Here is a 27,038-nt window from a genome sequence, read left to right as displayed (position 1 = left end):
AGTGTACAAGTGAGGGCTGGAATCTGAGGGAGTAAATAATAAGAGTAAAGTTTTTTTTTAAAGAGTACCGTAGGATTATTTTGAATTGGTAATTGATGACTGGCACAGAGTCAGTGAGCCGGGGGGAGGGGGGGCCTGTTCCGGTACTCTGTTCCCCCATTGCTCTCTCCCAGTTGGGTTAAAGATCAGCTTTATTCACCAGATACATTTACACGTATTAGGAATTTGCTGTGGTGCATTGGTCAGGTTGCGGCATGCAACAAACAAAGTTCAACGATTATAAAGAATAGGGAATTATATTTTTTAAAAAAACAAGTTAGAGGTTAAAGTGTGGATAAGGAATAAAATGTGCGTTTAAAAAAAAGTAAAAGGGACTGCTTCCCGAAAGTCGCTCATCTCTGGACACCATTACAGCACGCTCAGTCAGTGGAACTCATCGCCCCGGCCCCTGCGGAGACCGGATATACTTAAAGCGGGGGTGGATGGCTTTTGATGAGCAAAGTGTCAAAGGTCACGGGGAGAAGGCAGGAGACTGGGGTTCAGAGGCAAAATGAATCAGCCATGATCGAACGGCGGAGCAGACTAGATGGGCTGAATGGCCTAATTCTGCTCCTATGCCTAATGGTCTTGCAGTAGTAAAGGTTCATTTATTATCAAAGTATACAACTCTGAAATTCTTCTTCTCTAGGTAGCCATGAAACCAGGGAAGAAAAGAAAGGCAGCACGACTGTCAGCCCTCAAAATCCCCCCTCCCTGCACAAAAAAACAAACAAAATGGAACAGGTACATCAACCCCCAAATCCCTTCTCCTACCACAAAATAAGATAGTGTCCCTTCAGGGTAGAGATGTACAGAAACGTCTTCAACCCGAGGGTGGTAAACCTTTGTAATTCTCCACCACGTGGGCATATTGGAATATCTGTGCACTTGTAATGCTACTGTGACACTGTAATTTCCTTTGGGATCAGTAAAGTATCCATCTGTCTACGTATTAATAAGCTCTTATTATAAAATTATTAGGTAATATGTATTAATTTCCGGTCCTCTGGTCAAGATTTTGAGATGACCCCTGGTTTAGACCCCCAGCCAGAAGAAAGATCCCCTCTGCACCGTCCGGCCACTGAGAATGTTTACACTGAGTATCCCATTTGGCCACCTTAAAGAATTGAGACACAGCGCTTGTGTATCAGAATGGGGGAGCAAGCAGAGAGTGATAGATGCAGCTAGTCCATCACACAAACCAGCCGATTCTACCTACACTTCCCACTGCCTCAGGAAAGGAGCCCACAAAGACCTCCCCCGCCCCGGTCACCCTCACGTCTCCCCTCGCCGCGTAGCAGTGGCACGGTTAACGCACCGCTTTCGAGCACCAGCAATTAGGATTCAACTCCCGGCGCAGTCCGCGGGCAGCTTGTACTTCCCTCCCGGTGACCGTGAGGACTTCCTGCGGGAGCTTCCTCATCCCATCTCCTCCCACCTTCCAAAGGTGCGCAGGTCAGGGTTAGTAAGCGTGCTACGTTACCCCACCCCGCACATCTTCGGACCGCGATGGCTGCTGACACAAACAACACGTTTCACCAAGTTTTGATGGACACGCGAGAAGTGAAGTTCATCTTTAAAAGAAGGCTCAAGGTCAGCTAAACACCCACCATTCCCAGGCTCCTGAATGAACCTCTCCTACACTAAAATAATGAACTCCCCTTCCAATGTACCTCGTCATTACACTTTCTCTGAAACTGTCACACTCTATTCTGCATTCAAGTTTTCTTTTTACACCTTTTTATATTAATACTTGCACAATGTCTTCTTCTGCATATTAGTTGTTTGTTAGTCTTTATGTATAGTTTTTCATAGTTTCTATTGTAGTTCTTCATTTTCCTGCAAATGCCTGCAAATGAATCTCAGGGGGAGTACATGGTGACATGTATATACTTTGATAATACATTTCTGTAACTTGACGGCAAAGTGACTGTGCATAGCACAGTCTGTATGGATGGCATGCAAAACAAAGGCTTTTCACAGTGTCTCAGTATGCGTCCATAATGAACCAGTATCATAGCATGAGCCCAGGTCCAGATAGGAGCGAGGGTGGGTGGAGGGGCGTGGGAGGGGGATGCTGGAAGGAAGCCACGTCCAAGGAAATCAATGGGCTCCTTTGATCGGAAGAAAATTCAGTTTCTGTGCGGCTCCATTCTTTTCCCCGACAGGCAGGGTTTCATTCCAAACGGCATTCGCTCGTTTTCTCATCTTGATCAGGGCACCCTCCAAACGTCCGGAGATATATCCAGAATGCAAGATTTTATTTAACGATACAGCACGGCCTCACGAGCCCACTCTGCCCATTTGGCCAATTAACCTGCTATCCCGCACATCTTTGGAACGCAGGAGGAAACCAGAGCACCCGGAGGAAACCCACGCGGTTACGGGGAGAACGTTCAAACTCCTTACAAACAGCAGCAAGAATTGAACCTGGCTTGCCAGTGCTGTAAAGCGTTTATGCTAACTGGTACGTTATTGTGCCATCCCAGAATTAGTTACAGGCGTCTGTACATAGCACACTGCATCAGTATAGTCTTCTTTGTACAGAGGAGGCAGCGAGAAAAATCAAAAATCCAAGGACCTGGGAGTCGCAAAAGGTTAATTTGCAGTTGAGTCAGTGGTGAGGAAGGCAAATGCAATGTTAGCATTCATTTTGTGAGGGGGGGAGAGGGGTGGAACTAGAATATTAGAGCAAGGATGTAATGTTGAGGCTTTATAAGGGACTGGTGAGGCCTCAGTGGGAGTATTGTGAGCAGTTTTGGGCCCTCAGTTGGTGGTAGAAATCTATGGCACAAAAAAAGAGTTCAGGAATCCCTGGCCTATATAGAGTGGATGTTTCCTGTGTGGGGGAGTCTAGGAGCAGAGGGCAAAGCTTCAGAATAGAAGGACGCCCATTTGGAATGGAGATGAGGAAGAATTCCCTTAGCCAGAATCTGTGGAATTTACTGCCACAGGTGACTGAGGAGGCTAAGTCACTGGGTGCATTTAAGGCAGAGGTTGAAAGGTTCTTGATTAGACAGGGCGTGAAAGGTTAGAGGGAGAAAGCAGGAGATTGGGGTTGAGAGGATAATGATGGAATGAGATTTGATGGACTGAATGGGTTAATTCTGCTCCCACATCTATGGTCTTACACAACAAACTGGGACCAATCTCCCTTCCTTACGCTTGAATGGTCCACAGGTTAACAGCAGTAAAATTCAACAGTATTCTCTCACCAGTGGCCAAAGCCCACAAGGGGGATTTTTTTTTACACAAACAAAATGCTGGAGGATCTCAGCAGGTCAGGCAGCATCTGTGGAGGGGAATAAAGAGTCGACATTTCAGGCCAGGACTCTCGTTGAAGACTGGAAAGGAAGGGGGAAGAAGCCAGAATAAGGTTGGGGAGAAGGGAATGGGTACAAGCTGGAAGGAGATCTGTGAAGCCAGACAAGGGGGAAGGTAGGTGGGTGGGATTTTACTGGAGCCAGAAGTCTAATAGCAGCGCTGTATAAGGCTCACTTGAGCCTGGTGGAGTGTGCTCTTGGGCTTTTGCATCTTTGGCCTCATGGGGAGAAGGCAGGAGAATGGGGTCAAGAGGAATAATAAACCAGCCACGATTGAATGGGGGAACTGAATGGCCTGAGCGTGTCTCTGGGAGAGGGGAGAAGAGAATGCCCGGGGTGGGGCGGGGTGGGGGTTGATTACACTGGCTGCTTTGCTGAGGTAGCGAGAAGGTAGATGCTCCTCTCCAAGGGGAAGTTGGTTACGTGCCCACAGCGCTGCAATTTCCTGTTCACAGGCAGAGCGGTTACACAGGGCGGTGTAACAAGCCACATGGCATCCAGAGAAAATGCTTTCTATTGTTCTTTAATTTCAGAAAAAGCAAAGCTGTTGGAGTTTTCCAGGACGTTGATTCGGCGAATGAAACAGCAACACCTGACAAAGTGACCACTCGGCCTGTGTTCACGGTCTTCTGCTGCTGCAACCCCGTCCACCTCAAGGTCCAACGCGTCAGGAGCTTGAGGAGATCTGGTTTGTCACCCAGGACCAGCAAATCTCTACGATGTGCCGTGGAGAGCATTCTGACTGGCTGCATCTCCGTCTGGTACGGAAGGAACAAAAAAAGCTGCAGCCAGCTCCATCATGGGGGGAAATCGCCTCCCACCATCGAGGATATCTTCAAAAGGAGGCATCCTTCATTAAGGACCCCAACCACCAAAGGGCATGCCCTCTACTCCCACCCCATCGACTCTCTGAACGGTCCATGAATAGACCCACGCTATTTATGCGCCCTGCTGGCACTACTTATTGCAATTGATAGTATTTATGTTGCTTGATTCTGAATTCAGCAGGTCAGGCAGCATCTCTGGGGAAGGAACAGTCAATGTTTCCAAACGGAAAGGAAGCGGGCAGAAGTCAGGGAGGGGAATGAGTACCAGCTGGGAGGTGATGGGTGAGCACAGGGTCAAAGACTTGGAGATCACACAGGGGGAGCAGTGAGACTGCCTCACTGAACTCCCGCAATAAAAACATATTTAGGACACGTTTAACATTCTATAAACCGATACAGTAACATCAACTGCCGGTCTTCCATATAACCTTGCCCAGGCCTGCGCCCTGGAGAGTGAAGACTTTCCAGGCGCAGATCCACGGTCTCGCAAGACTAACGGATGCCTTTAATTTCACATTTTATAAACCAATACAGTAACATCAGCTGAGGTCACATGACAGCAATCTATATTACAGAAATCAATTTCATACCAATGTGTGATCTGAATTTGCATGTGGTCGCTGTCATACACAATTGAATCAACCGAGTAAGACTTTCAACTTTCAGAAGTTTAAAAACAAGCAAGCAGCTCCTGAAGTTTTACTGTTCAGCCGCTGGCATGGTCTTCCTCACCCCACTCCCTGTTACGGAGTCTGGTCGCCTCCCTCCCTCCCTCCCTCCGCCAGCTCCACCCCACAGTAAATGGGAAACAACGAGCCACAATTCAAAGTCAGGTGAGCAGAACAAAACTCAAACCGACACTGGTCTGAGGGAATGACTGTCACGCCGCTCCTTCGGCGGCTCAGTAGTGGGAACAGCAATATCTCAGCTCCTGCTGCTCAGCTCCTTGTTGCATTTCTGCTTTGGATCAACAACTACTAATTTAATAAATAAATTGTTCAAACAAAACACTATTCATTTACATTATTAAATTAACAAATGTGTATGATTAAATAATAATGTTAAATTTACTGAACAGTAGCTGCTATTCAAAAATCACTTTTCCTACAAAGCTCTTTACTTTTTCTACTTTCTTTTTGAGCACTCTCTCGCTCAGATCAAGTTCAGCGTTCTTGCCATTCAGCTGTAAACCGCCAAACAAACTACTGTCCAATTCTCACTGTAATGTTAGTCTATGTATTGCACTGCGGTGCTACCGCGTTTCACTACTTGATTCCGATTCTGTGGTTCGGAGACGAAAATCTTCCTTCCACCTGCATATGACATTATGTAACTATTACACAAAACATTGAAACGGTGGGGGGAAGCCATTCGGCCCCTTTCTCCTGCTTGCCCATTCATCTACGGCATAAGGGGAGGTCTGGGCGCCATTTTCCTACACCATCCTCTCTTCCCTCCGTTCTATTTACGGCCAGAAATATCCCGAACTTGGTTTTGCCCCAACCCTAACACTGACACGGCGAGCCGTGGTCCCGGCCTCCCTGTGACAGGGAAAATGTCCCGAAATTCCCATGGAATCTCACATCCTTCCTAGTTTTCCCAACCTACCCAGGCACGAGTCTGATGAAATCTTTGCTGCACTGACTGAAGCAAGGTACAATCTTCCTTTTAAGATGAGGAATACAAATCTCCGCGCAAGGTCAAGGAGTAAAATTAAAAAGTGGGATGGGGTAGATAATCTGGACAGGGGGAAGGTCTGGGAGGAGTAGGGGGGGGACAGGGAGAAGGTCTGGGAGGAGGGGGGAGGGGAGTGAAGGATTGAGGAGGAAGCAGCGGGAATGATGCGAGGGTCTCGGCGGCGCTGGGTGAGGACCGGAGTCCCACGGAGGGGTTCGGGGAGAGGCGGGGGTCCCGCTCACACAGACCGGACTCACCGCGAGTACGAGGAGGCGGCGGCGGAGGCAGGCGAGTCCCGTGCCCTGCATGGTTCCCCGGCAAAAAACAAATCCTCAACCACGCTTCCCAAACTTTCCACAATCCAGGCGAGCAGAAGCCGAGGACGGGAAACACGAATCCGATGGAGCGAAATGAAAGCTAAATACCCCCACTTCCCCCCCAAAAAACACTTTAAAAACTTCTTCCGAAGAAATACATAAATCGAATAAACTTCGAAGGAAAGTCACAAGCGCTTCACTCAGAAGATATGCGAATTTGGAGCAGGAGGAGGAAATGAGTCACGGGGCGGAGCGGAGACGAGGTCGGACTACTCGCCGTTGACAGGGACACTTCTCCCCCGCTTCTGGCTGTATTTTCAATCAGTAGAGCACGGGAGCTTGGGTCTATCATGCCTCCCTCTGCCGCCTATGATCCCAGATTAGATCAGTCTCTTCTGTCGGCATATGGTCCTGATCTTCTGCTGCTGTAGCCCATCCAGTTCAAGGTTCGGTGCGTCGTGCGTTCGGAGATGCGCTGTTGTAATGGGTGATTATTGAGTTACTCGAACTAGCCTGCCCAATCTCTGACCTCTCTCTCACTAACGAGATGTTAGAACTACGGCTCGCTGGATGCGTTTTGAGTCTTTCGCACCGTGGTCTGTAAACTCTCGAGCCTCGCGCCGGAAAATCCCAGGCGATAAGCAGGTTCTGAGAAAGATCAAACCATCCCGTCTGGCACCAGCAATCATTTCCACGGTCAGAGTCGCTTAGATCTCATTTCTTCCCCCGATTTTGAAGTTTGGTTTTCTCGTGAAGTTTAGGGGAGGTCGGCAGGCCCAACACAAGGTGCATTACCGCCACCTACTGAGTTAGAATGTGGAGCAAGGCGACATGAAGCCTATTCACTAAATTCCGCCCCCAAAAACCGCAAATTAGTACCAAGAAGTCAAGTCCAATGGCAGTGATATCCTAATAAACTTTCCCGAGTGGCTGTACCAAATATCCTAACAAACTTTCCTAAATGTCGGTCCCAAATATCCTAACAAACTTTCCCAAGTGTCTGCCCCAAATATCCTAACAAACTTTCCAAAGTGACCTCAACTCGGTAATCAGATGTTTCCTTTGCTGCATTTAAACTATAAATACTGCACCATTTCATAACAAGTGCTCTCCCTACAAATGTTCGGATCGGACTCTGATCAAGGGATTAATTATTCAGCCTAGGGTGTCCGATACGTTTAAGTAATAACTTCTTCCCTCCAAGTCGGGGAGATTTACTATCACCGATTAGACCTAAACAAAGACACAGACCCCAGTATTCGGTTTAATTACTTTATTACATAAGCGCGGAGAGCCCACTGAGAGACTTTGCTAAAGCGAGCACAAGCATGGTCTTCTATATCTTAAAATTGAATTGACTTTATTTCTTACATCCTTCACGTTGAGGGGTAAAAATCTTCACGTTACGTGCAATGATAGTAAGTTATTATAAGTAGAACAGTCAATGTAACACAGAAATACATGCAGTTCACCGGTTTTCACGGGGCATGAGTTTATCGACCGAGTTCAGCTGCTTCCACACGTTGCACAACATTAGACATCGGGTCCCCACAAACGCAACCAGTTCCCCATTAATTAGGAGAAACCCAGCCGTTAGTTATGTAATCTTGAAGGCAGAAGGAACCTCCCCAGTAATTATAAGAAACCATGCCACTGGTCATTCAGCCTCGAGGGCTGACGGTTCCCCCTTACACACAACGTCCGAGCTCCTCCTCATCCTTCGTTACTAACAACTGTCATCTCGAACAGGACTTAGTGCTCATTTGTATGGGGAGACAGACAGACCCCATTTCCCACCCTGCTATCCTCGTGATTTTGTTAACCCTTCATCTTCAAGCTTAATTTTCCTCCACACCCCTCTCCCATTTTAATTCCCACCTTCCTCCGAATTAATCTACTCCTCAGCTTTTTTTCTCCAGTCCTGCTGAAGGGTTTTGGCCCGAAACGTCGACTCTACTCTTTTCCGTAAATGCTGGGTTCCTCCAGCATTTTGTGTGTGTGGCTTCGACTCCCTGCGTCTGCAGATTTTCTAAAGTTTGTCCATAACTTAGAGAAGTCTTTAAATTAAAACTGTCAACGCCCAAAGCTGGTAGTGGAGCCTGCGTTCGCTTTATTGCAACCTTGTATAAGAATATGTTAACTGTTTCACAACGATGACGACGCCCACACACCCCAGAGTGATGTTTTCCAACAAGGTGTAAGGAATAATTAAGCATAGTATGCCCAGCTGAACCTCTTGACCGTGTCCGCATGCTTTGATGCATTGAGTTGCTGCCTCACGATTGGCTGATTAGATATTTGCATTAATGAGCAGGTGTACGAGCCTTTATGTGTCAAAAACGATCTTAAATACCACTATGGTTTCTGCCCCACCCCCCTCAGCCGCACTCTGTGTAAGATCCACACATCTCACATATGTAGTGATAGGGGATCCACTTGTCAGAGGAACAGACAGGAAGAAGTCCTGTGGAACGAGATTCCCAGACGGAATGTTGCCTCCTGGGTGCCAGGGCCAGGGTCAGGGCCATCTTGGATCGAGTCCATGACATTCTTAAGTGGGGTGGGGTAAGTAGCCAGAGGGCGCGGGCCGTGCCAGTACCGATGACATGGGTGGGGAGGGTGACGAGGTCCTGCAAAGTGACTTCTGGGAGTTCAGTGACAGTACCTTCAGTGCCTTGATCTCAGAATTGCTTCCTATGCCACATGCTTGTGAGGCCAGACACGTAGCTAAGGAGATGGTGCAGGAGGGAGGGCTCCAGATTTTTTTTTTTGGATCATGGGCTCTCTTCCAGGGAAGGTGGGACCTGTACAGAAGGGACAGCGTGCAGCAGGACTGGAAGGGGACTAATATCCCAGTGGGAAGGTCTGCTAATGCCGTATAGGGAATGAGGGTGGGTGCTTTAAACTACAGATGCAAGGGATGGGAACCAGAGCATGAGAACAGATAGTGGGGAAAATGTTGTTAAGCCTAGGTAATATTCTGAGCTGCATATACATCAATGCAAGGGGTATTGTAGGAGAGGCGGATGTGCTTAGGTCATGGATCTGTACAAGGAATTATAGACATTGTAAGACTTTGTTGCAGGAGGGGCAGGACTGGCAGCTCATCGTGCCGGGGATCCATTATTTTAGGCGTGAATAGAGCGGAGAGATTAAAGGGGAAGAGGTGGTATTACTAGTCAGAGAAGACGTCACAGCAGCTTGTCCGCAGAGGCTATATTGGTGGAACTGAGGAACAAGAAAGGGATGATCACATTAATAGGATTATATTATAGACCACCCAACAGACCGCGGGATTTAGAGGAGCCATCTTGCAGAGAGATCACAGGGATCGGTGCTTGTCGTCTAACACTAACGATCTGGATGAAAATGCGACAAACTGGATCAGCAAATTTGCAGATATCACCAAGATTGGGGGCGTAGTGGACAGCGAGGAAAACTACCATGGCTTGAAGCAGGATCTGGACCAGCTGGAAACATGGGCTGAAAAACGGCAGATGGAATTTAATACAGACAAGTATGAGGTGTTGCATTTTGGGAGGACAAACCAGGTATAACACAGTGAGAACAGAGGGATCTGGGAATACAGATCCGTAATTCCTTGAAAGTGGTGTTGCCGGTAGATAGGATCATAAAGAAAGTTTTTGGCACATTGGGCTTCATAAATCAAAATATGAGTACAAGAGTTGGGATGTTATGTCGAAATTGTGGAAGACGTTGGTGAGGCTTAATTTGGAGTCTTGTGGTACCTACAGCAACGATGTCAATAAGATTGAAAGAGTGTAGGTAAAATTTTCAAGGATGTCAGGATTTGAGAACTTGAGTTATGGGGAAAGGTTCAATGGGTTATTTTATTCCCTGGAGCACAGGAAAATGAGGGGAGGTTTGTTAAATGTGTACAAAATTATAGATAGGGTAAATGCAAGCAGGCTTTTTCCAATGAGGTTGGGTGGGACTACAACCAGAGGTCATGGGTTAACAGTGAAAGGTGAAAAAGAGAAAATTGGATAGGTACTTGGATTATAGGATTATGGAGGGCTATGGTGCCAGTGCAAATTGATGGGACTCGGTAGATTAATAGATTAGCACAGACTAGATGGGCTGAAGGGCCTGTGATGTGCTGCTCTGTCTGTCTCTATGTGGAAGGGAAGAGTTAGACTGATCTTGAACTAGGTTAAAAAGTCCTTCCCTCTACAGACGAGCAGGATTGTATCTAATACTCCACCTGTGGTCTAACCAAATTGTTATAGACCTACCATATGACTTCCTGACATACTCAAAGCCTGACCAATGGTGTTATATGCCTACCTGACCACCCTATAAAAGCCCAACCAATGGTGTTGTACACCTTCCTGACGTACTCAATGCCCGACCACCAGTGGTGTTGTACGCCTTCCTGACCACCCTATCGAAGCCCAACCAATGGTGTTGTACACCTTCCTGACATACTCAATGCCCAACCAATGGTGTTGTTCGCCTTCCTGACACACCCAAAGCCTGACCAGTGGTGTTGTACGCCTTCCTGACACACCCAATGCTTGACCAATGGTTTTGTACTCCTTCCTGACGTACTCAATGCCCGACCAGTGGTGTTGTACGCCTTCCTGACCACCCTATCAAAGCCCGACCAGTGGTGTTGTATGCCTTCCTGACACACCCAATGCTTGACCAATGGTGTTGTACTCCTTTCTGACACACCCAAAGCCTGACCAATGGTGTTGTACTCCTTCCTGACATACTCAATGCCTGACCAATGGTGTTGTACTCCTTCCTGACACACACAAAGCCTGACCAATGGTGTTGTACTCCTTCCTGACCACCCCATCTACTTTGATCGCCACTTTCAGTGAGCAGTGAAGCCACACTCAACATCAGTAAGACCAAGGAATTGATTGTGGACTTCAGGAAGGGGAAGTCAAAGGAACCCACACCCATCCTCATCGAAGGGTCAGCAGTGGAAAAGGGTGTCTTTGTTCAAGTTCATAGGTTATCAACATCTCTGAAGACCTGTCCTGGGCCAACATATTGATGTAAGTGTTCAGAAGGCATGCCAGTGGCTACATTTCTTTAGGAGTTTGAGGAGATTTGAGCCTAACATGTTAGAGAAATATTAATGGGAGGGCATTGGTCTGGGTGCGGGTCAACTGGACTCAGCATAATAATAGTTCAGCATAGACTAGATGGGCTGAAGGGCCTGTTTCTGTGCTGTAGTGTTCTACGTCTCATAATCAGGGAGACCGAATAATACAAGAACTAGATAGAGCGGACACGGAGACTCTCGGACCAGAGAGCACAGCTTCAGAATAGAAGGGCACCCCTTTAGAACAGAGATGTCAGACTTGCAGGGCATCAAGCCTCTAACCTCCAGTCCCTGGCCCAGGCTCACAGAACCCACCTTTGGCCTCTGTTGTCAGACTCACCCACATCAGCCTTCAACATTCAGACTCCCTGAGTCCTGGACTTTGACTTTCAGCTTGGTTATAAGAGGCTTACAGGGCAGGTTCTCTTTTAATACAGAGAGTGGCAGGTGTCTGGAACAGGCTGCCAGGGAAGGTAGTAAACTCAGATATGATAGTCAGGCACATGAACAGAATAAATTTATTTCACAATTTATCTTCTTCTGCACACTGTTTGTTCTTATTTATGTACATTTTTTCATAAATTATATTGCATTTCTTTATTTTCCAGTGAATGCCAGCAAGAAAATGAATCTCGGGGTTGTATATGGTGAAAGATACCTACTTTGTTGATAAATTTACCTTGACTTTGGAGCAGGGAGATGGAATTAGTGTGGGTTGGAGTCATGGTCAACAGGAAGTCAAGGATAGGGCCCAGTTCATCACAGGAATAGCCCTCCCCACCTTTGAGTACATCTCCAAGAAGTGCTGTCTCAGGAGAGCAGCATCCATCATAAAGAACCTCCATCATCCAAGGCCATGATCTCTTCTCACTGCTGCCATCAGGAAGGAGGTACAGGAGCCTCAGGTCCCACACCACCAGGTTCAGGAACAGTTATTACCCCTCAACCATCAGGCTCCTGAACCAGAGGGGGTAACTTCACTCACCCCCGACACTGAACTGGTTCCACAACCTACAATACGGGTTCACCTTCAAAGATCCTGCAACTGCCTGTTCTCAATATGGGTAACCCTAGGTAGTTCTAAGGTAGAGACATGTTCAGCACAGCTTTGTGGGCCAAAGGGCCTGTATCGTGCTGTAGGTTTTCTATGTTACTATATTTATTTGTTACTTGCTACCATTTTGTTTTTTGTTTCTTTCTCATATTTGTACGTTTGTTAGTTATCTTTTCCACCTTGGTTGGTTGCATCTTTGTTGTGCGTAGTTTTTCACTGATTCTATTGCATTTCTTTGTACTTACTGTGAATGCCCACAAGGAAATGAATGCCAGGGTTGTACAGTATATGGTGACATACAGATACTGTGATTATAAATTTAGCGCAAACATGGTTGACCAAATGGCCTGATCCAGAGGCAGAAAATCTTGTAGAAACGCAAAGAGTCTTAAAATAAAGGAATACATAAATTATTCAGTGTGGTAAATTTTAATGGACGTTGAGTTGTTATAGAACTGTAATTAAACAATCATTTGTCTGTAGATAGAAGGAGGTTTAAAATATTTACAAACACAGACACATACTCTGAGGGTGAGCCACAGGCTCCTGTGGGGATAAAGCTGCCCTCATTGTTTGAGCTCCTGCCCCTTTCCCCCATTCTCATTCACCACATCGGCTGGCCCTCACCAAAGGAGGCTCCCAGGCGTGTCTCGGCCTGACGAGGCTTCAAGGCGGGCCTGAGTGAGGAAAAAACACCAGAGTATCTACAGGATATTTGCATGCATTTTAAGATTTTTTTTCTTGAAAGGGTGCTGCTTTCCCAACTTTCCTCAGCAGTCAAAGATTATTTCCGTGCAGCTGTGTTTATATAATCCAAATTTCCTGGTTGCTCTTTGGTAGAGAAAGTGAGTTACTGACCCTTCCCGCTTTACTCTGGGTTGAGTTACAGACTCCAAATGCTGGGCCCCAGGTCAAAGGCCTCTGAGCCTCTGTTCTAGGCCTTCCTGATTTTTCTGCACATAATATAATTACAGATAACCTGGTTTAAAATCTTTCAGCAAGACACGTCAAGTGTAGGCTCTTCGTTTAACACGGGAAGTCCAACAGCAAGCACAAAAGCTGAACAGAAATGATTATACAGCATGCAATGTATGATCTTAAACGTGGCCCCGTAGAGGTGACTCCATTCTTATGTCGGGGCAAAGAGCGGACTCCATCGACATCCTTGGCCCCGAGGGGGACAGCCCCTGAGCCATCCAGAGACCCCCTCCGCTCCGATCCTTGCAGAGCACCCTGGGGTGCCAGTCAGCTCAATAGTCACCACCGCAGGGCTTGTATGTATCCAGTGGGCAGGAAGAATCATTGTGGACATCATCCAGCTTGCAAACTAGCTCTTTGTAAAGCTTCATTTTGCAAAGCGTCATAGGGCTATTAAAATATAGACCACACCTTCTTAGAAGTTCCTTCTCCCAGACAGTTAGTCTTTTCCATCATTGTAGTGAGTCCCTCACCCCTCTATCGATTACCTTCGCTATTACACTGCACTGTAAACACTTTAAACCACTTTTTATAAAGCTGTTTTCATTGTACAGGTAATTATATGCTGGCATTTATACTTATAGTATTCCTGGTCCATACTTTAACCTCTAACTTTATTCCTGTACAATGCTTTGTTCTTTGTAATTGTTGAATGTTGCGAGTCGCACCAACATGCCACAGTAATTCCGAATACGTTTACGGTGAATAAAGTTGATCCTCGATCCTGGACGACCGGAGCTCCATTAAGCCTCAAACACAAACCGGCTCGTGGAACCAGCTCTGGCCCAAGGGAGGCCCCCTGGGAAATGGACAAACACAGCCCCGTTTGCAGAAGACGTGAAGTTACTCTCATGCCTCCTCCTCAACTGCCCTGGTTCCTCTGCCCGACTGGGGCGTGACGTCCAGGGTGGGTAATTCATCCAGCCACTGCAACCCCCCCCCCCACCCCCGTCCAGCTGATCTTCAATCGTATAAAGCAACCTCTGGCGACATGCAGATACCAAATGCAGGGTCTTTCGATTGTAAATCTGGACAGGGCCCGGATGGACAGCACAGCCCGTCTCATGGGTGATGGTAGTCAATTGATCCACCAATCCTTTAGGGAATCCTGCACTAGGACTCCCAAGTCCGATTTGCACCCCCAGTTTCTGAATTCTCTCCCTATTTAGAAAGCAGTCTACATCTTTATTCCTTCTACTAAAGTGCATGGTCATACATTTCCCTACGCCGTATTCCATCTGCCACTTCTTTACCCATTCTACTAATCTGTCCAAATCCTCTACAGGCCCCCCTGCTTTCTCTACACTTCCGGCTTCCTGCACCTACCTTTGTATCGTCCACAAAGCCACTGATTCCATGATCCAGATCATTGATATAAGGTGCAAAGTAGAGGACCCAACACCAACCCTTGTGGAACATTACTAGTCACTGGCAAGGAGGAAAGGCCCCCTTTATTCCCACTCTTTGCCCTCTGCCAGTCAGCCAATCCTTTGTCCATGCAAGTGTATTTTCTGTAACACTACGGGCTCTTGATTAGCAGCTTTGTGTGCTGACCTTGTCAAAGACCTTCTTATACACACCTGTCAAAGGCCTTCCAGAAATCCGGGTTGAGAGTTTAGACATTGTTAGGGCAGCCCTGGTGCAGGGAAGCCTTGGACAGCTCAGTGTTGACGGTGGACAGCGGGAAGCTCTCGTACCTCTCCGAGGAGCCGCCACAGCGACACCGGTACAGCAAGGCCTTCACTTCCTTCTGGAAGTTGGCGTTGAGGAAGCCGTAGATGATGGGGTTGACGCAGGTCGACAGCATGGCTGTCAGGTGGCAGAGGGAGAAGATGAGGTTGTGGTGGCAGACAGAGATGGCCTCGTGGTCCCAGTCGAAGACGGTGTTGAAGATGGTGAGCGGCATCCAGCACAGGCCGAAGGCCACAACGATGGAGGCCAGCATGATGTTCACCCTGCAGCTGTGGCTGACCCGGCGGTTGCTGTCCCGCGGGCGGTCCACCATCTCCCGCCGCCGGCGCAGGCGCAGGAAGATGCGGAAGTAGCAGGTGACCATCAGGAGCAGTGGCAGGCCGTACTGAAAGACCAGGAGGGAGGTGGTGTAGGCCAGCTTCTGGCGCTCCGAGGCCCAGCGCTCGATGCAGGCCACCTGCTCGGCCAGCCCCTCCGGGAGGAAGGAGATGTTGGCGTAGGGGTCGCTGGTTAGGACATTGAAGGACACAAAGGGCAAAGAGATGAAACACCCCACCAGCCAGCTGATGGCCACTGCCAAGTAGGCGTGTCCCACCGTCGGCTTCCAGCCGGTGGGCTTGATGATGAGCTGGTGCCTCTCCAAGGCGATGAGGACCAGCGAGAGAACGGAGACGGTGATGGACGTGCTCTGGACAAACGGGGTCAGCTTACACAGCAGGGCGCCCAGGATCCAGCGGTCCATCATGGTGTAGATGACCGTCACGGGCAGGCAGATGACGGAGATGAGGATGTCCGAACAGGACAGGTTGGCGATCAGGACATTGGTGACGTTGCGCATCTCCTTCTGCCGGGCGATGACCAGGACCAGGCAGGTGTTGCCGATCAGCCCCACCGCCATCACCGCGCTGTAGGCCATTAGCAGGAAGGTGGTGCTGCTCACGGGGTCTGAGCAGAGAGAGAAGTGCTCCACCAGCAGTGACGTGTTCAGCCAGGAGGCGTGCAGGAACCTCACCGTCCCGTTCAGCTTCCAGTCCATCCTTCGAAGAGCCCGGGCACGCGGCACCAGGTGGCCTTCCTTGAGAGCGACGGTGCGGGGGGGTGGGGGCCTCCTCCCTCAGCCCACCCCCCTGCTCCTTGTACACTCCAGCGTGAACAGAGGAAGGAGACTGTCAACGTCACCCACGCCTTCGTCGCACCATCGGCGGCCTCCTGGGAAGGGGAAAACAAACCTGAGTCACTGCCCGATTTGCCCAATCGCGGAGCAGCTCAAACCACCTACGTGTCAGCGGACGCACAAGACACCGCAGACGCTGGAACCTGCAGCAACACACAACGGCTCTCACTCCTCGATCTCCCTTCATCTGCACGCAAGGGCCATTGCCAAAAAAGCACGGCAGCACCTCTACTCCCTTAAGACTTCGCAAAGATTTGGCGTGACATCTAAAACGCTGAGAAACCTTTATAGATATATGGTGGAGAGTGTATTGACTGGCTGCATCGTTGCCTGGTATGGAAACACCAATCCCCTTGAATGGAAAAGCCTACAAAAAGTAGTAGATACAGCCCAATCTATCACGGGTAAACCACCCCCACCATTGAGCACACCCACATGGAGCATTGTTGCAGGAAAGCAGTATCCATCATCAGGGACTCCCACCACCCAGGTCATGCTCTCTTCTCACTGCTGCCATCAGGAAGAAGATACAGGAGCCTCAGGACTCAGACCACCAGGTTCAGGAACAGTTATTACCCCTCAACCATCAGGCTCTTGAACCAGAGGGGATAACTTCACTTGCCCCATCATTGAAATGTTCCTCTGCACTCACTTTCAAGGACTTTTAATCTCATGTTCTCGATATTTATTGCTTGTTTATTTATTATTATTATTATTATTATTATTTATTTTGTGTTTGCACAGTTTGTTGTCTGATGCACACTGGTTGGAGCCCAAGTTGGTGCAGTCTTTCATTGATTCTGTTATGGTTATTAATCTATTATGGATTTATAAAGTATGCCACAAAAACGAATCTCAGGATTGTATATGGTTACATATATGTAAGACCACAAGATATAGGAGCAGAATTAGGCCATTTGGCCCATCGTGTCTAGTTGCCATTTCACCATGGCTGATCCAATTTTCCCTTCAGCCCCAAACTCCTGCTTTCAACACATAACCCTTCATTCCCTAACCAACCAAGAATCTATCAACCTCTGCCTTAAATGTACATACAGAGTTGGCCTCCACAACTGCCTGTGGCAAAGAATTCCACAGACTTAACACACTTTGGCTAAAGGAATTCCTACATATCTCCATTCTAAAAGGACGCCCTTCTATTCTGAGGCTGTGTCCTCTGGTCTTAAACTCTCCCGCCACAGAAAACATCCTCTCCACATCCACTCTATTAAGGCCTTTCATCATTTGATAGGTTTCAATGGGATCACCCCTCATTCTTCCAATTTCTAGTGAATACAGGCCCAGAGTCATCAAACGCTCTTCATATGACAAGCTATTCAATCCTGAAATCATTTGTGTGAACCTCCTTTGAATCTTCTCCAGTTTCAGCACATCCTTTCGAAGATAAGGGGCCCAAAAGTGAAGCCTCAACATTACATCCTTGCTTTTATATTCTAGTCCTTGTGAAATGAATGCTAGCATTGCATTTGTCTTCCTCACCACAGGCTCAACCTGCAAATGAACCTTGAGAAAATCCTACACAAGGAGTCCCAAGTCCTTTTGTACCTCAGGTTTTTGTATTTTCTCTCCATTTAGAAAATAGTCAACCCTTTCATTTCTTCTACCAAAGTGCATGACCATACACTTCCCAACACTGTACTCCATATCATTTCTTTGTCCATTCTCCTAATCTGTCTAAGTCCTTCTGCAGCCTCTCTACTGCCTCAAAACTACCTGCACCCTGCCCTCCATCTACCTTCATATCATCTTGAAACTTTGCAACAAAGCCATCGATTCCATCCTCCAAACCATTGACATACAAGGTAAAAAGAATCGGTAAAACACAGACCCTGTGGAACACCACTAGTCACCGGCAGCCAACCAGAAAAGGCTCCCTTTATTCCCACTTCTTGCTTCCTGCCAGTCAGCCACTACTTTATCCACGCTAGAATCTTTCCTGTAGTAACATGGGCTCATAGCTTGTTAAGCAGCCTTGTGTGTAGCACCTTGTCAAAGGCCTTCTGAATATCCAAGTACACAACATTAGCCAGTTCTCTTTGTCTATCCTGCTTGCTCTTTCTTCAAAGAATTCCAACAGATTTGTCACGCAAGATTTCCCCTTGAGGAAACCATGTTGACTACGGCCTATTTTATCATGTGCCTCCAAATACCCTGCGACCTCATCCTTAGTAACTGACTCCAACGTCTTCCCAACCATTGGGGTCAGACTAACTGACATAATTTGCTTTCTTCTGCCTCTGTCCCTTCTTGAAGAGTGGAGTGTCATTTGCAATTTGTACTTTGTAAATTTACTTAGAACTTCGAAGCTGTAATCTAGACTAACTTTCTTAAAATAACTTTATATTCTAGAGGAACCTTATAAAGCCTAAGGCTTTACCAGGTATTGGTCAGACCACACTTGGATATTGAAAGTAATTTTGGGCCTCTTATCTAAGAAAGGATGTGCTGGCATTGGAGAGGGTGCAGAGGCAGTTTATGAGAATTATCCTGGGAATGAAAGTCCTAACCTATGAGGAACGTTTGATGGCTCCAGACCTTCACTCACCTGAAGTTGAGAAGAATGATAGGGATCTCATTGAAACCTACCAAATACTGAAAGGACATGGAGAGGATTTTGGAATCGTAAAGCAGACTGAATGTGATGAATGGTCCAATTCTGCTCCCATGTTTTATGGTCTTATTTTATGGAGTAAGTTCCTTAAAACTTTCCTGTAATCTGGAGCTACACACAAAATTATCACCTGTGGGCTCTTAATGCACTTTAGTTTGTTATTTATGTGTGATTCATCTGTAGATTTTATTCCTGCCTTCGTAAGTTATCCTGTGTTCTGTGTATTACTGTGCTTTACACCCCGTTGCCTCGTTTCTATATAGATTCTATATGTCATATACATGTATATAGTTAAATTTCAATAAACTTGACTTGACTTGATAGCAGGGTAACAGGCCCAACAAGCCCAACTATCGATGTGACCAATTAACCTACTAACCTGTACATCTTTGGACTGTGGGAGGAAACCGGAGCACCTGGAGGAAACCTACATGGTCACCGGGGAGAGCGTACAAGCTCCTTACGGACAGCGACAGGAAGTGAACCAGGGTCACTGGCGCCGCACTGACCGCCTCGCTCTCACGTCGCCCTGTGAACAGTGACCCTCTCGCTGACCCGCAATGCGCCTGTCCTCACGTCCAACAACTTCAGCCCCACTCACGCCTTTCGCATCCGAGGTGTTGCCGTTGGCACTCACGTAGGCCCAGGCTCTGACTGTCTTCTCACGGGATGGGTGATCTACTGTGATCCTGGCCAAGCCCACTCTCTCAACTGCTTATCCAGTACATCAGCCAGTGAAGCCTGCCGCACTCCCGTAGAACTCAACACTTTCATTACCAAGAGCTTAGAACGCAGAACAGGGAATTGTTGAGAGCCCCTCCCATCCGTCCCACAACCTCCTTGACCCCGTACTGTCAGGGAGGAGGTTCTCCAGTACAAGAAAAGGACTGCTAGGCTGGGTAACAGATTCTTCCCCCCGCCTGTGATACTTCTGAACACCCTGCTACAACCTGGTACCCACTACGACAGCCCCAGTAGCACTGTACCGTTGTACGTTTGACTCCATCTCATACAGTGTATGCACTTCATGTCAGCTTGATTCTGCATATCTAGGGCAACACACACAAAGCGCTGGAGGAACTCAGCAGGTCAGGCGGTACCAATAGAAATGAATAGACTGTCGACATTTCGGGCCCAGACCCCTCCCCGTCAGGACCAGGAAGGGAGGGGAAAGACGCCAGAATGAAAAGGTGGCGGGAGGGGAAGGAGGACTAGGTGATGGGTGAAGCCAGGTGGATAGGAAAGGTAAAGGGCTGGAGAGGAAGGAATCTGATAGGAGAGGAGAGTGGATCGTGAGAGAAAGGGAAGAAGGAGATGCACCAGGAGGAGAAGGGGTAAAGAGGCCAGAGTAGGAAACAGAACAGAGGAAAGGGGGAGTGAAAAGAAATTACCGATAGAAGAGATCAACACTCATGCCATTAGGCTGCAGGTCATCTAGACGGATTATGAGGTGTTGTTCCTCCACCCTGAGAGTGGCCTCATCATGACAGAAGGACCATGGCCCGAAAGGTTGGAACCGGAATGGGGACAGAAATTCAACTGGTTGGGCAATGGGGAATTCCACTTTTGGCAGATGGAGCGGAGGTGCTCGATGAAGCGGTCCCCCAATTTACGATGGGTCTCGCCAATGTAGAGGAGGCCACATCAGGAGCACCAGATACAATAGACAACCCCCAACAGGCTCGCGGGTGAAGAGTTGCCTCATCTGCGGAGGCATCCAACACAACATTCTCCGTCATCTTCAACGGAACAGTACTACCAACACATCTTCACCTTCCCACTCTCCGCTTTCCGCAGGGATCACTCCCTCCGTGATTCCCTTATCCATTTGTCCCACCCCACTAATCTCCCGCCCGGCACGTACCCCTGCCATCGACAGAAATGCTACAGTTGCTCACTCACCTCCTCAGGGCCCCAGATGAGGCAACACTTCACTTGCGAGCCTGCTGGGGTTGTCTGTTGTATCCGGTGCTCCTCTACACTGGTGAGGACCACTGTAAATTGGGGGACCGCTTCGTCGAGCACCTCCACTCCATCTGCCAAAAGCGGAATTTCCCAGTGGCTCACACAAAAATTGCTGGTGAACGCAGCAGGCCAGCAGCATCTCTAGGAAGAGGTACAGTCGACGTTTCGGGCTGAGACCCTTCGTCAGGACTAACTGAAAGAAGAGCTAGTAAGAGATTTGAAAGTTGGAGGGGGAGGAGGAGATCCAAAATGATAGGAGAAGACAGGAGGGGGAGGGATGGAGCCAAGAGCTGGACAGGTGATTGGCAAAGGGGATATGAGGGAATCATGGGACAGGAGGCCCAGGGAGAAGGAAAAGGGGGAGGGGGGAACCCAGAGGATGGGCAAGCAGTATAGTGAGAGGGACAGAGGGAGAAAAAAATGTGTGTATAAAAATAAATAACAGATGGGGTACGAGGGGGAGGTGGGGCATTAGCGGAAGTTAGAGAAGTCAATGTTCATGCCATCAGGTTGGAGGCTACCCAGACGGAATATAAGGTGTTGTTCCTCCAACCTGAGTGTGGCTTCACCTTTACAGTAGAGGAGGCCATGGATAGACATGTCATTCCCATTCCCATTCTCCCTCTGTCCCTCTGACTTATACCCCTTGCCCATCCTCTGGTTCCCCCCCCCCCCTTTTCCTTCTCCCTGGGCCTCCTGTCCCATGATCCTCTCGTATCCCTTTTGCCAATCACCTGTCCAGCTCCTGGCTCCATCCCTCCCCCTCCAGTCTTCTCCTATCATTTTAGATCTCCCCCTCTCCCTCCCACTTTCAAATCTCTTACTCACTCTTCCTTCAATTAGTCCTGACGAAGGGTCTCGGCCCGAAACGTCGACTGTACCTCTTCCTAGGGATGCTGCCTGGCCTGCTGCGTTCACCAGCAACTTTGATGTGTGTTGCTTGAATTTTCAGCATCTGCAGAATTCCTCGTGTTTGCGCTCCCAGTGGCCAGCCATTTGAATTCCTGTCCCCCTTCCCGTTCCAACACTTCGGGTGGAGAAGTAGCACCCCATATTCTGTCTAGATAGCCTCCAGCCTCCAGCATGGCCACAATGAGGCCACTCTCAGGGTGGAGAAGCGACACCTCATATTCCATCCAGGTAGCCTCCAACCTGATAGCACCAACATCAATTCCTCCTTCCAGTAATTTTCCCCTCCCTCCCCCTTCCCTTTTCTTCTCTGCCCCATTCTCTGGCCTCTTACCTCTTCTCCTCACCTGCCCATCACTTCCCCCCTAGTGCCCCCCACCCTTCTTCCCTTTCTCTCCCATCAGATTCCTCTTTCTCCAGCCCTTTACCTTTCCCGCCTACCTGGCTTCAACTATTACTTTCTAGCTAGTCCTCCTTCCCCTCCTGCCGCCCTCTCATGCTGGCATCTTCCCCCTTCCTTCCCAGTCCTGAGGACCCTCAGCCCGAAATGTCGACTGTTTATTCATTTCCATAGATGCTGCCTGACCTGCTGGGTTCCAACAGCGTTCTGTGTGTGACAGCTACAGAATGTTCTCAATACGTTAATATTACCTGTGCTGTGTGTGATTTATGTGCTGTATTTTGCACCTTGGTCTCAGAGGAACGATGTTCCATTTAGCAGTAAACGCGTGTGTTGGTGAATGACAACAAACTTGAACTTCAAACTTGGATTTTGCTGCATAGCACAGGTCCTTCGGCCCATGATGTTGTGCCAACCTTTTAACTTACTCTGAGATCAATTTAACCCTTGCCTCCCACATAGCCCTTCATTTTTCTATCATCAGTGTTCCTATCGAAGAGTCTCTTAAGTGTCCCTAATGTATCTGCCTCTTCCAGCACCCCGAGTGCAAGTCCCACACATCCACTGCTCTCTGTGTTAAAAAGAAACCCTGCCTCTCCCATCCTCCTATCACACTACATTCTGCCCCATTTTCACCCTGGGAGAAGGTGCTGGCTCTAACTATGTCCCGTATCATCTCATACACCTCCAGCAAGTCCCCCCCCCCCATCCTCCTTGACTCCAAAGAGAAAAGCTATAGCTCGCTCAGCTTCGTGTCTTGCTCAGCATTTGTGGCATCTGCACAATTCTTTGTGATTACGACAGACCTAATCAAATCGAATTGAATTGACTTTATTACTAGCATCCTTCAAATACATGAGGAGTAAAAATCTTTATGTTCAAATGTGCAATGTGCAATTACAGTAATTTACAATAAATGTTACGTACAACAGGACAGTCAATATAACATGAAAATACAGTAGCATCAGCATGAATTAAGCAGTCTGATGGCCTGCTGGAAGGATTGTTATGGAAAAAGGATCTGGTGCTTTCCTGGCGTATATAACGGATAAACTCCTCAAGCCAGGGATAGGTATCAATTATAACTGATTGAATACATCCCTGAAGAAGATGGCAGAGTTTGTAATCGCTACCTGTACCCGGCTTGAAGAGAAGAGTTAATTCGACTAATCATTATGGTCTAGCAACACAATGACCACTTGGTACGGAAATGGACTTTATTTTATGTAATTGCATTCTGCGAGTCTACTGTAGGCCTGGAGGTGACCTGTCTCGGGTTTGGCCGCCTGCCTGTGTGCGTGAGTGGGTGGGTGTTGCTGTTCTGCTGGACATTGTGGGCATTTGTCGGTGTGGTCATTGTGGGCATGCTTTGTCGGTGCCAGAATGCGTCGTGACACGGGCTGCCCCCCCCCCGCACATCCTCAAGCTATGTGGGTTGTTAATGCAAATGACGCTTTTCACTGTATGTTTTATTGCACGTGTGATAAATAAAGCTCGCCTGAAGATTCAGATCTGAATTTGACTTTTTCTTGTAAAAAGACCACACATAACTTGTTTAATTTATGTTTTTCTTATTAATGCTTTTTAACTGACACTCTGCGCCTGTGATACTGCTGCAACTAAGTTTTTCATTGCACCTGTGCATAAATTCAACTTAAAATTTTACAGTAATAATAACTTCCAATAAACTGTAAAAGACAGCTGAAAGATAGAGGGGAAATATGAGAATTTTCTTTAAAAACACCATTGCTCTTTACAAGCTGCACTGGTAGAGATGATGGAAGCAGTCGATTGAGCTTTTAAAGGGTAAAACTCTGCAGCCTGACCAGCATCTGTGGAGCGAAAAGTGTTTTGGGGTCAAGACCATTCACCAGACCCTTCACTAGAAGAATGAGGGGAGGTTATAGAGGTATGTGAAATTGTGACGGGTACATTTAGGGTAAATGCATGCTGGCTTTTCCCCGTCACGTTGAGTAGAACTAGAACTAGGGGATCGTGGGTGGGTGAAAGCAGTAATATTTAAGGGGAACCTGAGGGAGAACAACTTCTCTCAGAGGGTGGAACAAGCTGCCAGTGGAAGTAATGGGTGTGGGTTCGGTTGTAAAGCAAGAGAAGTTTAGATATGTACGTGGATGGGAAAGTTACAGAAGGTGTCTGGGTGCAGGTCGATGGGATTAGGCAGGAGGTCAGGCTGGTGTGGACCAGAGAAGTCGAAAACCCTGTTCCTCTACTGTAGTACTCTACGACTCAGAGAGAACAGGAATGGATAGCAATCTGTAGGGAGGGGATGGGGCAGGAGCTGATGGGTGATAGGTGGAACCAGATGACGAAGCAATGATAGGGACATGGTCCACCTATTACCTAAAAGCCTCTGTTCTACCCCTCTTCCCTTCATATCCCCCTCACCTCCTCCCCATCCAGCTTCACCTATCACCTCCCAAACTCTAACCCACCCAATGTGCTCCTAAACAATAAAATAAAATAATCCTCCCTATCCCCATCCCAGAAACCTCACCTTACACCCTTCTTTCCCCACAGATACTGCCCGACCTGCTGAGTTCTTCCAGCGGCATAGTTGTTACTCCAGATTCCAGCATCTGCCATCTTTTGCCTTTAGGTTTCTGATGGGAAGTGAGGGAAGATCATTTGCAGGGGTTGCAGAGAGAGAACGAGGGAGCAGAGGAATAGGGATTGTTCTATAAAGACCCATCATGGCCTCAATGGGCCGAATGGCTTTACACAGGAATGGGACCGCTTGGAAGTCGAGGCAGAGGCACAGCAGTACCAGGTGAACACTCTACACAGAAGCTGGAGCAGGAGGCAGTCATTTCATAGGAAAAGCCTGTGATGAGCCTTCCTGAAGGATCTCTGCCCGAAAAGTCCACTGTTGATTCATCTCCATAGACGCTGCCTGACCTGCTGATTATGTGTGTGTGTAGCCTCACCCATAGACTGACACATGGGGCCAATCATCCTCTCTACACCATTCCTCAGGGACAGCAGGAGACTGATCTCCCGAGCAGCGAGAGACCATTCAGCCCCTCGAGACTGTACACGAAAGGATGCGGGAGAACCGAGCCGCAAACTCACCTACGGTGTCCCGGAGGAACACGCAGCCGGCGGCCGGAGCTGCTGAGGAAGGAGCGGGAGGGTGTGAAGGGCCGCTTCCGAAGGCCTTGGTCCGGATTGTCAGCGAGCCCGGCCGAATGATGTCTGCCGTCACCCGCCGGTCCCTTCAGACCGGGAGAGAAGGGCGTCCTCCTCCCGGCTCCGCTGGAACACCTCCGCAGTCCCGCTGAACTGCGGCTCCGCAGCCGCCGAGTCTCCGGGCTGGCGGGCGGCGCAAGGTTAACGCTTGCTGTGCGGGACCCGCAGCCGTGACTGGGGCCGGACGCAGGCAGCCGGCGATCCCGCCCTACCTCCCCCTCTCCCACCTCCTCCGTCTCTCCCCTCCTTCCCTCCCCACTCGTTGCGCCCCATGTTCCCTCCACATTCACTCTCTCCTCCTCCCTCCCTCCCCTCCCTCTCTGCCCTGTCCACCTCCACATATCCTGCCCCCAAAGACCAGCCCTCACCCTTCTCCTCCTCCTGCCCCCAACTCTCTGAGAACAAACACACTCCCCTCCCCTCCCCTGGTTCCCAACTGATCTGGGGTGATCTCCACCAATCCCACCCTTGGAGCAGTTGAACCCTCCTCCACTTGCCTTCCCCTCCCCACTCAGAAGGATGAACCCCCTTCCCTCTCCTACACACTCTTTGGCTGGGCCTGTCCCCCGTACAACCCCCCATAGAGGGCTTGACCCCTCACTGTCCAACCTCCCGTCTGTGCCCTCATGGAAGACCGCAGGTGGGCACTGGGTCCTCAGACTAGCACAGGTCTCTGTTCCTGTACAGGACATGCTCTCTTCTCACTGTTACCATCAGGAAGGAGGTACAGAACTCTGAACGGACAACACTCAACGATTCAGGAACAGCTTCTTCCCCTCTGTCATCCGATTCCTAAATGAACATTGAATCCATGAACCCTACCTCACTACTTCTTTTATTCCTGTTTTTGCATTACTTATTTAATTTAACTATTTAACTTGTTGTAATTCACAGGTTTTTTTCTATATTATAAGACCATAAAGATGTAGGAGCAGAATCAGGCCATTCGGCCCATCGGGTTTGCTCTGCCATTTCATCATGGCTGATCCAATTTCCCTGTCAGCCCCAATTTCCTGCCTTCACCCCATATCCCTTCATGCCCTGACCAATCAAGAACCTATCAGTCTTTGCCTTAAGTATACATAAAGACTTGGCCCCCACAGCAAAGAATTCCACAGATTCACCACTATCATGTGTTTGCAATGTACTGCTGCCGCAAAATTAGCAAATTTCACAACATATGTCACTGATATTAAACCTGAGCCTCATAATCATTTGAAGGATTTCAGTTGAATCTTTGATTTAACAAGTTTTAAATCTCCCCATACCTGAATGGATCACTGTCCAGAAAACATTTCACTCGGTGCTGATGACAAAAACCAAACAACGCAATCTCAGATGAATTAAATTCCAACACACAAAAGTGGCTGGAGGAACTCAGCAGGTCAGACAGCATATACGGACAGTCGATGTTTCAGGCAGAGACCCTTCAACAGGACACAAAAAGGAGGGGGCAGAAGCCAGAATGAGAAGACAGGGGAGGAGAAGGAGGAGTACCAGCTGGCAGGTGGCTGGATTTTTATTCTGGCTTTGTCCTCCCTTTCCAGCCCTGATGAAGGATCTCAGCCCGAAACATTGACTGTTTGTTTACCTCCACAGACGCTACCTGGTTTGCTGAGTTCCTCTAGCATTTTGTGTGCGTTGCTCAAGATTTCTGCAGAACCTCAAGCTTATGAATTAAATTGCAGCTGGGTCCTAGATTTCAAACGATATTTGTTTTCTTTCTGCCAAATAGTTTAAGTGAATCATTTCTATCCTCAGATC

General features: G+C 48.3%; 2 protein-coding genes across 2 annotated transcripts in view; both read right to left on the bottom strand.

Moving 5' to 3' along the window:
• LOC140201731 (uncharacterized) overlaps positions 1 to 6,914 on the bottom strand; it is a 55,222-nt gene extending 48,308 nt beyond the window's left edge. The window contains exon 1 of the mRNA XM_072266320.1: positions 6,124 to 6,914. Coding sequence (XP_072122421.1) covers positions 6,124 to 6,174 — 51 coding nt within the window. The 5' untranslated portion in view covers positions 6,175 to 6,914. The remainder of the gene's footprint in view (positions 1 to 6,123) is intronic.
• A 5,830-nt stretch (positions 6,915 to 12,744) lies between these two features.
• On the bottom strand, positions 12,745 to 25,463 carry LOC140202321 (neuropeptide Y receptor type 1-like). The gene is made up of 3 exons (XM_072267227.1): positions 25,158 to 25,463; positions 14,876 to 16,196; positions 12,745 to 13,685 (listed from the first exon to the last, which is right to left on the bottom strand). The coding sequence occupies exon 2, from the start codon at positions 16,021 to 16,023 to the stop codon at positions 14,911 to 14,913; it is 1,113 nt and encodes a 370-aa protein (XP_072123328.1). The 5' UTR covers positions 16,024 to 16,196; positions 25,158 to 25,463; the 3' UTR covers positions 12,745 to 13,685; positions 14,876 to 14,910.
• Positions 25,464 to 27,038: the final 1,575 nt, after the last annotated feature.

The sequence above is a fragment of the Mobula birostris genome, chromosome 8 (assembly GCF_030028105.1).
Source record: "Mobula birostris isolate sMobBir1 chromosome 8, sMobBir1.hap1, whole genome shotgun sequence".
NCBI classification, from domain to species: domain Eukaryota; kingdom Metazoa; phylum Chordata; class Chondrichthyes; order Myliobatiformes; family Myliobatidae; genus Mobula; species Mobula birostris.
This window is presented reverse-complemented; position numbering and strand designations above follow the sequence as displayed.